General features: G+C 43.4%; 1 protein-coding gene across 3 annotated transcripts in view; it reads right to left on the reverse strand.

The window, feature by feature from the left end:
* PARVB (parvin, beta) overlaps positions 1-13,585 on the reverse strand; it is a 38,935-nt gene that overhangs the window by 24,541 nt on the left and 809 nt on the right. The window contains exons 1-3 of one of the 3 annotated variants that reach the window (XM_010144497.1): positions 8,291-8,327; positions 5,680-5,769; positions 2,854-2,924 (exon numbers count right to left, since the gene is read on the reverse strand). In XM_010144497.1, the coding sequence (XP_010142799.1) occupies positions 2,854-2,924; positions 5,680-5,769; positions 8,291-8,327 (198 nt within the window). Of the gene's footprint in view, positions 1-2,853; positions 2,925-5,679; positions 5,770-8,290; positions 8,328-13,585 lie in introns of those variants that run through there. The other 2 variants (XM_010144499.1, XM_010144498.1) reach the window with 2 other exon arrangements.

The following is a 13,585-nucleotide window of genomic DNA, read 5'->3' on the forward strand; positions in this document are numbered from 1 at the left end:
TCTTTCCCTGATCTGAATTTTCATCTTTAGTTCTGTTCAGCCATGTACCAAACTGTGTTTGATTACACACACAGCAAATTAAATGAGAAAGAAAAGCTGATGGCCAACGAGGGAACTTGGCTGAACACTTCACACTGACAAATTGTGGCCAACTGTTTTTAGAACACCATCAATGATGATAACAAACAACACTTTGAGGCATAATTCTAGTTCCTGATGATTTTTATATGTGCAAGAGAATGTAACCAGGTATTTTAGCATCCCCAACTAAGCAGCCTTCAAGAAGGGGATTCACTGTATATTTGCTGAGGAACTAAACTTTTTGTTGTTTTTTTTTCCTGTTGGTCTCTCCAGGTTACCACAATGCTATAGAATCTGTCTCTCCACAGTTCCAATGGCTCTGCCAAAATCACTTCCAAACGCTCACACAAGCTTGCACTGATCAACCCACTATGCATATAATTCCTATGTCATGAGGCTAGCAGAAATTAAAACAACATTTTGTGGAGACAAAGAGGTATTAAAAGCAGTGTCAGCAACAGATATCTCTACTGCTTCTTTGTACTGAGATCCATTTACGCAAGGGCACGTGACTGATAGAACAGAAACATCTAAAATCAATCACAGCAAACCACTGGCATGTCTAACTCTGGTGTTGAAAAATATTTGGGCTGGCAGCAATGAAACTATATCATACTGCCAAATTTCAAAAGGCATGATGCTCCATTGCTGCTATTGACACATTCCTCTCTGAGGGAAACAGAGACAACCACTTTGCGCTATAAAAACCTATTTCTGTTCAACTCCTCAGTAGTCTGTGGAGATTTTCACTTGAAGCTCTGTGGGGCCGGCAGTCTTTTCTGCTGACTGCTGCTGTATATAAACTTAGCGTGCCTAATTCTCATCCAGCACTGTGGCTCTTGGAAAATGTCATTAACCACAGAAAACATGGAATAAATTGCTCATTTTTTTTGCATTACAAACTCTGTGGCATAAAATAGGTTTTGCCAAGACAATTCAAACCTCTCCCTGCCTTACAGCTTCACACTAACACAGTGTTAAATATTTCTCTAGCTCAGGCTCTGTAAAAACTCTCACCTGCTGAGAGGTAAGCAAAGGATTAGCAATTACCTAAAATACATAATTTTCAAGTAGGCAGTCTACAGGACACACCACTCCTTCGAGGATGACCCCAAGGAAACAATCTCCAGTTACGTGCTGTTCCCCACACCAGCTGCTCCAGTTCAACTGGTAACAGGTTACTCTCTCTTCATGCAAGTGTAAACCGGAGTACTGAACCAAAGCCAGATTCTGCAACGTGCTGTAAGCACTCAGACACATTCTCGAGTGCTACTTTAGCTGATTTTCATTACTCTTGAAGGTTTTCAAGTTTTTAAACTGAAAAATATAACCTTGCTAGACTATGACATCCAGGGAAGACTCACCAACCCATATTAAATTCAACAACAAAATTCTCAATTTAAAAGCAACTCTGATCTCAATATCAAGTGTCCTGCATCACAGAGTGCTGGTTCCTTCACTGCAATGACTCCAGTTCAGATGAATTAGTCATTGTAATATTGCTGCCCTGCTAGCAAAGAAACCACAGTACATTTTGAAAGAGTGGTGAAGACCACTGTACCTTTTGAGAGAATTAATGGATTTAAGTACTAACAAAGAAAGAATGTGCAAATTCACTTAATTTAAAACCACAATGTATTCCCGGTAAATTAGAGTAACAAAGAAATCTGAGCACAGTTCCTTGCTAAACTGAGTTTGATATGGTTTTGTAATTCTAAACATGCTACTGCACTGTTAATAACAGATCACTGAGCTTGTTTTAAAAAGGTACCAGGTCTGCAGTTTGCTGAGGCATTTTGTGAAGCATGTGCGCAGCCAGGGTGAAGAAGACTTCCTGAAAGGAATGTGCCACAGCTCAACCCCCTGTCTGGAGATAGTATACACCATCAAAAGTTTTCGGAACCACCCAGCTACAGCTGCGTTGCTGTTGCTAACAAAAATAACTTTTTAAAATAATTTGAAAATAATAGAGAGAAAGCATAGCAGGAAGCATAACACAAGCACAAATGCTTTTTTGGAACAAGATCACATGCGTTCAGAATATGATCCCTTCTCTTCCTGCTCAAGCTTTCACTCTTAACCTCCATGACTTACTACATAGAAAAGGTTCTCCTAAACACTAGGCTCTCAAGATCACATCCTCCATCACATCCGGCAGAAACTCTGAGCACTGCTGAGGTAGGAAGCCAAGCTTCACATCAGCACAGCTGGGAACACCATTATCAACACCTTGGGCAGGTGTCTCCAGGGCCAATACAGATTCAGGAGAATCTGCCCCCTGCCCCAGCACACAGGGAAACTGAGGACTTTTCTTACAAAAACCCAACAGGATACAGGACAAGAAGAATCTCTGTTCCAACCTTCTCTAATACCAGAAGTCTCCTTGTCTACATGCCCGTGCTCATTTCAGTACTACTCTTTTTTTTCTCCTCAAATCTCACTAATGCTTTCCAAAGCTCCTTCCCTGTTTCCATAAACAGAAGGAACCTAGGTTTATGTGTAGTGACTGCAGGTAGATTCGAGCTAAGCACTGATCCTGGCTGTGATAATCGTAATGATATAAATGGACAAAGGAGCTTTACTCTGTACCTATGGCACTCACCTTTCCTTGATTGTCTCGTCGCTTTTAGCCCTAACTTGTCAATGACCTCAGTTTTCACAGAGATACTTCAGTAACAAGTTGTTATTCCTCAACTGTGCTCTTGGTAACCAGCTTGTAAATGCCTCAGCTCACTAGTTAAAGATTCGAAGAACAAAATAGTGATCTCCTACCTTGATCAGTTCTTTGAACTTGGGGTCTTCTTTTGAGTTAGGATCAATCATAGTGCGCTCCTCATTCTCCTCTGTCCAAGCAAAATGGGAAACTTTAGTGAGATCCACTTCAAATGTACACTTGCTGGGATACTGCAACAATTCCTACTCATGAAATGGCCTGTCAGCTGATCAAGAAATGGCCTGTCAGCTGATCAAGAAATGACAGTGTCTAGTCATCATCTTAGCAAGGAGTATCCCATGATCAAAGTGTTAGGCATTTTTAGACACACAGAAAGACAACAGAACCCTAACTTCCCTAAAATAAGACTGTTTACACTAACCCTCCCCAGCTCAGACTGCTGTATGCAGAATACTTCAGGAAAATCACTGTTCCTCTATACCCCGTGGGGCATGTTAATACTAAACGCCAAAAAGTACAGCCAACTACTTTTTTCCCTCTCCTCAATTTGTATTTAATTTCTATTTGAAAACACTTGTCCCAAATTACACCATTGTGAAAAGCAGAGCAAGCTTATGGCACTCCACTCAATGCAAATGCTGAGACAGTTTGGGCTGACGCATTTCTGCCTCCACTCTCTGGTTCCCTAAAATTTGGCCATGCACGTGGCCCTGAGTGCTCAATCTCCTTAACCTCTGATAAAGCTGGAGAACGAAAATTATCCCAATTTATATCATTTGTACTTGTTATGGGGAAAAAACACAAAACAGTTTTCTCAGACATAAAGTTTTCTATTTCTTCTGTTACTGGAAGATGGAGAGATAAGAGATATGGTCTCCAATGGCCAGCAGAGGCGTGAATATAAAGACTAATCTTTAAAAGGGATGATTTGATACAGAAGCGTGGGTAGCAAAATGAACGTGAGCTCAGTCAGACTAACAATCAAACAGCCTTTGGCACAATTATCTCCACAGCAGCACATATGGACACATGCGTTACATGCATGTTTATATATGCTACCCTAAATATGGATACCAGTATTTAGGAAGCAACTGGAGCAAGTCTCATGTTTTAAATGCTGGTGCTTGCTTTCAGGTAGCAGACCTCTCCCTGCACCCCTCATTTCAGCTCCTTTAGTAGCCAAGTGGTAGCTCTGATCTAGGTTAGTTCTGCTCCTTTCAGAGGAGAGTAAACCCTGGCTACTACACAACAGGAACACGAGACCCACATCTCTTCAGCTAAAATAATTATTTATAAACCTCATGGATTTATCTTTAGCTGATTCTCAACAGGCCATATGGAATTCTTTCTTCCTACTGATTTCTCAATTCCGTCCAGCACGACAACAAAGAAGAGGTTTCAGAATGCTCATTGGTCAGGCTACTGCCACACTGCATAGAGGAACCCTTTAAAACCTGACACTGACCAACCTGCACTGGCTTCCTATTGCCATGCCAGACTTCACTGCTGTCAGATGGGAAACACGACACTTACACATCCTAGACACAAGACAGACTACACTAATCAGTTACCTCAGACTCTACCCAGACATTTGGGTTCAGTTTTTTCCAGGGCCCATTTTCTTTATTAAAAAAATAATACCCTGCTATCCGAACATACTTGACAAATTTCCACACACATACAAAACAGAAAAATTTAACTCTTTTGCTGCTCTTTTCTACCTGTTTCTTTATTTCCTCATTGCTGCCTCGGATGAGTCAAGCTGTCTAGTTGTAAGGAAGCGACACCCACTACACAACCAAAATGTTGCTACCTGAAACTCTGAACAAGATTTGACCCATGACAATAGTTTCACCACAGAAACTTTGCTTCATGTTCACCAGTGGTCATGTCTTTGCATGACAGGCCTTCAGGAGTGGTCCTGCATCTTCTGAAGTCATAGACACATTTACTGGTATCCAGAAGAAATCAGTGGAGAAAATCCTGATCCAGACATATACACAGAGCAATGAACACTTTGTCGATGACTCAGAAGAATAGTACTTTGCATTTCCTAAAAATCTAAATGACTAACACTTTTTTGTTTTTAATTTCCTGGTTTTATTATTTGTCCCCATGACAGCTTGCTTCAGCTGATTCCATAAATTAAGAGACATATGGCCAGGAAAGAAAAACGTGTTTTATTCCAAGAAGTTTTAAACACTTTTTGATATTAAATCATGCTGTCACTCTTATAGGGACTCAGAGAGGGAGAGGAACAAACAGACTGGGAATTTGAATATTTACCTTGTTCCTGTAAAGCACGGCTTGTTGTATGTACTTCTGCCCTAATCATATTTAATTACTATTTTCAGCAGCCTAAATGCTCATCTGTTCATTAGGGATCAGATCCCATTTTGTTGCACTGTCACCTGCAAGCGGCAGCAGTAGACTAAGGAGGAGCATGGCATCCACTAGTTAGGTCCTTTTGCACTTCAGTTCCCCATCTATATATAGAGAAGGTATCACTTCCTTACCAAAGAAGGCTATCTGAAATACACTTGACCAACAGATTAATGGAACTGAAGCAAATCTTACGCAGACAAATTCATCAGTATTTTCCATCTAATTCTTTGCAAACTTCAGCTGTCTATCTGCTTTCAGGATGATCGCAGTTCCCTGCCAATTCACTGAACGAGTCAATTTTCCGATTGAACACCTAGTTCAAGTGTACCTGCATGGCTGGCACTGCTCTTTAAATTCCATTTTAGCCCTTCTAATTTCTAGTCTATGTGTGACATGTCACAATCCACAATTCTCATGCCAAATTTTCTCAGTTTCAACTGAGTAATCTGTATTCAACAGTAAAACAAGAGATATGGGGGTCACAGTGGCCACCTTCATTAATAATCACTTGGTTGATGTCTGTAGCATGAATACTTTACCTAACAGTGTGTCTTCTGGATGGATGTCCACCGTACTTGGGTTCATTGGTGCATTGATAGCATTCTTACCTTCTTCTTGGAGGTCACTCACTGGATAGAGGGAAAAAAACAGAAAGACAGACTGTAATAAATGTAAAGTTTGCAGATACATAGGAGCTGAAGAGGCTATTCATAATAAGAGAAAATATCTGGCAGATCCATTTCAAAATGGGCCCACAGTTTATGAAATTAAGAATTGCAGCTGCAGTAGAAAATAAAATCAAAGTAACCTCCTTTTATAGCTTATTAAACTGAGTCACCAGACAAACGGATGAAAATATTTTGCAAGAAATCAAATTCTGTGGTAACAGCAACCTCAGAGTACTTGTTTCTCCAGAAGGAAGGGGTGTGAGCTTTGTCCACAGGACAGCCAGACGGCGAACTATAAAAACAAACTCCTCTTCAGATAGCACAATCACCACTCATCACTACTTTTTTCAGTTGCAGAACACCAGGAACTGCAGCTTGCTACTGGCCTTATTAAAAGCCTCAGAGAATTCCAGGGAGACCTATCAAATAAAGATGAAAATGTATTTAATTCTAGCATTGCCAATGGCTAAAAATAGATGTAGAATATCTGGTGAACACAAATCTGGAATGTGTGATTTCAAGGTCTTCTCCTAGACCTACCACTCTCATTTGTGAAAGTAGGCTTCATCACTAAAATTAGTATTAAAATACTTCCCTATGTCCTGCCACATGAGAACAAGTATTGAACAGTTCTTTAGTATCTTCACAGACCTTAACGGTAAAATAGCACTAGCAATGCTGTAACACTTACGCTCTCCAAGGCACATCTCAGATAACAATTATTTATTATAAGCCAAGCTACTGATATACATGCCTTTGAAATAGGAGATACAAAGATACCATAACAGCCCCCGACTCTACAGTGACAGTTCTGTGTTAGCAAGATCAACTGTAGTTGCATCTGAGGTATTGCAGTCTCCTTTGGGATAGGTCCAAGTCCATACTCTATTCAGGGAAAGCAAGGACTCCCAAATAAATAAGGTCTGCTAGACAAATTTCTCTAGGGAGGAACAATTGATTAGCAGTCACAATATCTCAACAAGCACTTCCTTCAAGAACAGTCACTATTCCCTTTCCCACTGGAAAATCAAACCACAAGCTAGTCATTTTCACGTCACGCGAAAGGGTTACAAAACCCTGCTGCATTAGTACTTACTCTTTTCCTGCTTGATAGAAGGGGAAAACACTGAGATTCTACTGCCCCAGAGAAAGGCAGGGAAGAAGAACACACTACAATCCTCACTCCTCTCATGGATACTTGACACAGGTGCTCAGAACAAGTTACCGCATTTCACCTTCTGGTTCACAGCATGATATTGGACATGACTAAAATCCTCAGTTATGAAATGCTGTTCTTATGTTCTGCAAGCAAAGAACACCCGTCTCGTATTTTGAGACTTTATGGCTTCTGAACCATGTTAGAGCAGCCGATTAGAGCTAACACGGCACAAAGCCCGGGGGAAGGGGGGCTGCCAGCAGGAAGCAAGCCTTGGTTTCTATATTCCATACCTTCTGCAAAGGGAAGGGAAGAGAACAGCATTCTTGACTGCAAACAGAATACAATGTCTGCAGCCTGAGATTTAACCTCCTGGATAAATGTCGTTATTAAAGAAACTCTTAATTACCCCTTTTCTGCACTCATTTTCTTGAAAAACTCTCCAAACAAAAGTCAGGGAGCTAAGAGGCCTCATGCAACAGACCAAAACCAGCTCTAACAGCATGCCTTAGGCAGCCCTGGTTGCAATACGCCCAGCTAGAGCTTTCTCACCCAAGCAGCTCCTACGCTGTGATGCCAATAAAAATACAGCCACCAGGAGGCACAAGAAAAATTGGATGGAAACTGGGCACTACAAGTAAGATTATAAAAACCCTGCTAGGACTATAAATGCTCAAATTCCACTTAAATCAGACTGTGTTCGGAAGTATCAGCCTTTTTTCTAGATGTAACTGTCTTTTCAGTGACAGCACTGCTATCATTCTGGGAATGTCAAGCATTCAATAAGCTCGGGGCATCACTGCTCTTAATGCTCTGCAAATGCAGAAGAGTTAAGTTCCTCTGGGCAGTGAGTACATGGTACTCTCTTCAGTGTATGCTATATAAACAAAACACTACACACATTTCAACTTTTAAATGCAGCTGAACTAGTTTTATTGCCAAAAGTTCAAGTAAGATTATAAACTTGCTCTTTTTTTTAATGCAAAAATTATCTGCACTCTTCTTAACGAAAATACCTTGTTTCTGAGCAATTTACTAAACTGAACAAAAACATTAATATGAATTTGTTTATTAAGTCCCCATCCCTCAGGACATGAAGAGCTACATCAAACCCTTACACTTGCCTTCAGACCCAATGCAGCTGGGCCAGATCCCACAGGACCAAAACATCCTCTCCCACTGCTACTGGCAAAGCATGGCTTTGTCAGCAAAAAGCCTCCCAAAGCCTGCTGCCCGGGGAGAGCCCTGCTTGCAGACAGCCCATGCACCAAGTCCTGGACAGACAGCTTGAGATGAGATTCTTGCTATAAACATCATCTTTCGTACCTCCTTTTTTGCGCCTCTTACACAGGAGCCCTGCCATCCCAGCCTCAGCAGCACAAAGGGATCTCAGATGAACCACATGGACTGTCTGAATGTTTGTGGAGCGGCAGCAACTGGATAAGGGGCTGCCACCTCGGGACTGCCAAACCCACGTTAATTCGGGCATGGTGACACAGAAGGAGGTACTAAGATAGCCGCCAGCTGCTAGGTGAGGTGGGGGTGGTGGGCGGGGGTGGGCAGGAGGAAGGACATAGCACTTGGCCATGGACTACCAGCCAGGAATCCATGCCTATCCTTGCTGCCTCTGCAGACAGTCAAATGCCTCCCCTTGCCTGCTGCTGGCTGCCTAAGAGCAAGTACCTCAAAGCTGGCATTTTCTCTGCAAGGAGCTGCCTAAGAAAGTCATCTCCACCCTCTGTGAAAGCACAGCCAGGTTCCCTACCATGACAGCTTGCCCCAGGAACACACAGGTTCACAGAGCAACATCCAGCATGCAGAGGAGCAATTGTGTTAAGGAAAATAAATTTGCCAGGGTATTCCCAACACCTCCTGCATTCCAGAATCTTTCATGCTGTGTTTGAAAACATGCTGAGGACTTTTCCTGACTCGCTGCCCCCAGTAGTGATAAGTAGTCACTTATCACTGTTGAGCAAAGAAACAGGAGCAGGAACAGGAAACCAAGCCACCACACTGAATAAAACCAGAGAACCCACAAATGAGCAAGAGTAGACAGTTACAACGACAGTCAGGACAGAGCAACAGGGACATTTCTGAGAAGAACCTCACACAGCAGGTTATAGTCATGGCAAGTCCCACATGAGGTATTACTGCGCCTTGCCTGCTCTCCACCTGCCCATTCACAGGCCCCCTTCTCTTCCCATCTCCTTCCCCACAGGAAATATCTTCCCCTGTTGTGTTGGCATAGTCCTTTGCTCTCTAAAAGAGATCTGTGTAAAACATTTTTCTTTAAAGCATGATCGTTTCATTTCATAGGTTGGTCAGAGGATACCTGCAGTAGGGGAAGAGAGGAAGAGGTAGGAAACTGAATTCAGGCTGGAGTAGCATCACTTAGCCCAGGCTTATCCCCAGCAGAGCCTTTCCTCTATCTGTTGTTGCAAGCAGGTTTGATTGCTCCTGCTGCCCTGGCAGGGCAGCGGTCTCCCTCAGACATGCCAGCAGAACTGGTACAAGCAGCTCCAGCATCCAGGGAACCCCTTGGGGCCCACAAAAAGAGTTTGCCCCCACCTTGACCTGCAACAGAGACTCTGCTAAATGGTTACAGCCTTAATGTAAAAATTGCCGATGGCCTAAATGACTCAGCTATGAATTTACACAGGACAGGTCAGGTGTAACTACAGGCACAGAAAGATGATGCCTTGGAAAGGTATCTGGCAGAATTAGCTATGATTTCTCCCAGATGCCTGCTATAGCCTCGCTTCCTTCTGGCTCAGGATGTCTCTGAGCAGATGCTCAATTAACAGGCAGCATTAGTCCTCTGAATTGCCTCAGTGCCCCTTCAGCCAGCACTACCAAAATCCACATGTAACAAGGGAAGGGCATGAGGCCAAGGCATCCAGCAAAAACCCTGAATATTTCTCTAAACCGGAAATCTAAATTCACGAGTAAAAGGTCATTTCTCTACCGGTCCCCAAGAAAGCAGCAAGGGTTCCTGGCAGCCCTGCAATGTTTTAACAATCTCCTGGGAGTCTCAGCAGTCAATGTGATTTAGTCACATTGGAAGCTGTGCTGGCCTTTGAAACGAATTAATGTAATGAGCAGATTGCTTACACACATGCTATACAGAACTACATACGTAAGCCAAGAAGGCTGCCTCAGTGCGTGGGATTACACACAAACTGCACACAAGAGGAGCAATTAGCTGCAGAAAGCTGGCAGTGCCACCAGAGCTGTCAGGGATTTCTCACGAGTCAGGAAACAGCCTTTAAAGCCAGCAGAAGCACTACAACAATCTGCCCCTACTTTTGTCTTTTTAAAAGAGCGAGCAAGCTGATGTCAACAATTTGATTCTGTCTATCTTCACTCTAAATAATTTTTGTGTCATTTTAAAAGGTATCAACAACAGCACAGTTCACTTCTTAGGTATTGACGGTTCACTGCCTTGTTATTAAAAAATTGACTGCAAGTCTCTGCCTCTTACAAAAACTGATGGTAAATACTACTTAATTTTAGCTCTAGTTACTTCTGAGTGCAAGGCTGAATTCCATTCCACAGAAAGCAGCAGCTGTCGTGATGCTAGTCATGGGTTTCTGGCTACAGTGCTCTCCTTCACATTCAACCAGTGCCGAGCCGGCTCTGCAGTGCTGCCTGACCGCAACTTTTACATCATGTACTTCCATGTCATGATTAAACCCTAACTTTGGAAGCTATTAGACTGCTTTGTTACCCTTGGCTCCAGTAGAGGTGATTTGTTCAAGTAACTCTGTGATCCTCTTTGGTGGTCGGAGCAGCACACAGATGGGAAATGCGTGATGACCACGTAATCTGAACTGCACGGGACGCTCTCTTCCTGCCCCCAATGTCTTATTGCTTCCCAAGTTTCCTTGCTCTTCCAAGAGACAAAACCATGACCAGCTGCACTTTTTCAGACAGTGAATCACCTGCCTGCCACTCATATCCTGAGTTCAAATAATCACAGGCAAAATAGAAAGTCCATATTCAAGACTATGTCTACCCCATTCAGACCAGTGACACAACCTTCATTTGTTCACATCTCAGGTGACGTGACCACAGGACAAATCACCCTGACGAAGAAGCCAACCCTTGCATAAAAGATCAAATATCTGCTGGAGCTCCAATTTCCCACAGGATGTGTCAGATCAGAAGGCAACAGGTCCGTGGTGAGTAAAGACCCTGCAGCTTCTATCTCTTAACCTGGAGCACTGTGTCCAGCTCCGGAGTCCTCAGCACAAGAAGGACATGGAGCTGTTGGAGAGGATCCAGAGGAGAGCCACAAAAATGATTAGAGGGTTGGAGCACCTTTGCTATGGAGACAGGCTGAGAGAGTTGGGGTTGTTCAGTCTGGAGAAGGCTCCAGGGAGACCTTACTGTGGACTTCCAGTACTGAAAGCGGGCCTATAAAAAAGACGAAGACAGTCTTTTTAGCAGGGCCTGTTGTGACAGGACAAGGGGTGATGGTTTTAAACTGAAAGAGGGGAGATTTAGACCAGACACAAAGAAGAACATTTTTACGCTGGGGGTGGTGAAACACTGGCACAGGTTGCCTGGAGAGGGGGTAGATGCCCCATCCCTGGAAATATTCAAGGCCAGGTTGGATGGGGCTCTGAGCAACCTGATCTAATTGAAGATGTCCCCGCTCACTGCAGGAGGGTTGGACTAGATGACCTTGAAAGGTCCCTTCCAACCCAAAACATTCCATGATAATGCATGCTGATACACTGAGGTTCTTTGTTTCTTTTCTAGAGACAAATCACACACACAACTCACCAGTCTGCTACTGCATTACTAATTGCTTAACATTAACAAAAGGCTCTGAGATCTTCTGATTGAGATTGCAGGAGAAAGACTAAGCCTCCATTAACTGTAATAGAGAACTAATAATCCTAGGCAGATCAAAGGCTTGATCAAAGCCGCATAAAGGCACCAGATCAAGGGACTGAATTCAAAGCAGAACTGTGGTAATCAAGGAAATTATTTTTATGCCTCAGTAGGCAGACAAGGCAGTCACAACGGCCAGGTTCTGTCACTTAAAGAAATAGAAAGACCTAAAAAAGGGGAAAGTAAAGCTAAAGGCACCTTTTAGGAAAGAGCTGTAATAATGCTTTTGGTTCAGTTACAAAGAGCAGGCCACGCTTGCTTATATGGGTTACACTTCCACACGAGTGGTCTATCTGCGACCTCCAGAACAAGGATCTCCCCTTTTATTTTTGCCAGGGGTAACATATGTACCAGCATATTCAATACTTGAGCCAGCTGGAAACATTTATGAGAAGCTGGGGCTTTGTTTTGTTTGTAAAGGTGAAATACTGCTTTCAGATTTCTGCCCATGAAAACTCTTACCTTTCTATCGAGTTGTTTGGGGGGATTGGTGAAAAAGGAGTTTGTATTCCTTGGTGGGTGACACTTTTGTTGATATAGCCAATATTAACACAGCTACAGCTGTCCTGGCCAAGCCCTGTACACATACCAGCCCTCCTGAAAAGAAGAAGGGTGCGCCAAGGCAGAACAGGAACAGGCAGAGATGCAGCACCATGGGGGAGAGGAGCACCGAACAGACGGCAGCAGCTGCAAGCAGCTTTCCACATCACCAGCACCGGCAACTGAACACCAAATCCAACAAAATGAGACTCTGTAATTACTAAGCAGACAGATTTTTTAGCCAGTTATGTGGCCCACTGAAAGCTGAAGCCAAGCGGAACCCCGCAGAAAGCAAGCTGCTGAGCGCTGAACCAGCCGCTCTGCTGCAGCTCCGTGCAGGGCCCTGCAAACGCAGCACTGATGCTGCCGAGGAGGAGGGAGAATCCTGTCCCCACTCAGCCACTGCCACGCTGGGCAGCCTTACCTTAGTCTGTCAGCCATGGACAACAACACAGCCAGCAAAACAGGATTGACTACCCCAGCTCAGTGTCCCTTAGACCCTCTGTGCACTTTGAGCTCTGGAACCAGCACCTGGCTGGGAGCAGGACCCCATAATTTAGCATCCCGCATCCCTTAATTTCACAGATGACATTTTTCACACCCATTTCCTGCCTCTTTGCCCTAAGTTCTGCACAGCCTTGTTAATAAATGAGAAAATGTTTCAGGTAAGGAGAGGATCCCAAGCCCTCAAGCATGTATTTTATTTCTAAGGCTAAAATTTCTAAAATATCTACCACTTACCCAGGTCTCCTAAGCACTAACATGATACACACCAAAATTATACAGCTTCTGTACTCCAGGACACGAACTGGGTGTACCTTTGGCACTTGCTTTGCCCTGAACTTCTAAATGGATTGCTTCAATCCCAGAGTCTTTTGACAGGGAAAAGCCACGCTGCTGCCTGAAACATCAAAGGCAATAACTGCAGCTTGAGAGAACCCTAAAAGTGACTAGAGAAAGCTATACTCCTCCCTCTGCACACAAGTTCTGCTTGAAAATGTGGAAAACATAATTCCTCAGCCTCCACCAGTTACAATTCCCTCACAACATACAAAAGTCATTTCTTCCCATGAAGCAATGGCAGAGAATTACGTTCTCCCGAGCATACCACATAAGGACCAGGACTACTTCGACCTGAAAGAAGGATGTGGAGTCAAATACACCTGATGAGAACAGAGGGAA

This window comes from Buceros rhinoceros, unplaced genomic scaffold (genome assembly GCF_000710305.1).
Source record: "Buceros rhinoceros silvestris isolate BGI_N320 unplaced genomic scaffold, ASM71030v1 scaffold8491, whole genome shotgun sequence".
Lineage (NCBI taxonomy): Eukaryota > Metazoa > Chordata > Aves > Bucerotiformes > Bucerotidae > Buceros > Buceros rhinoceros.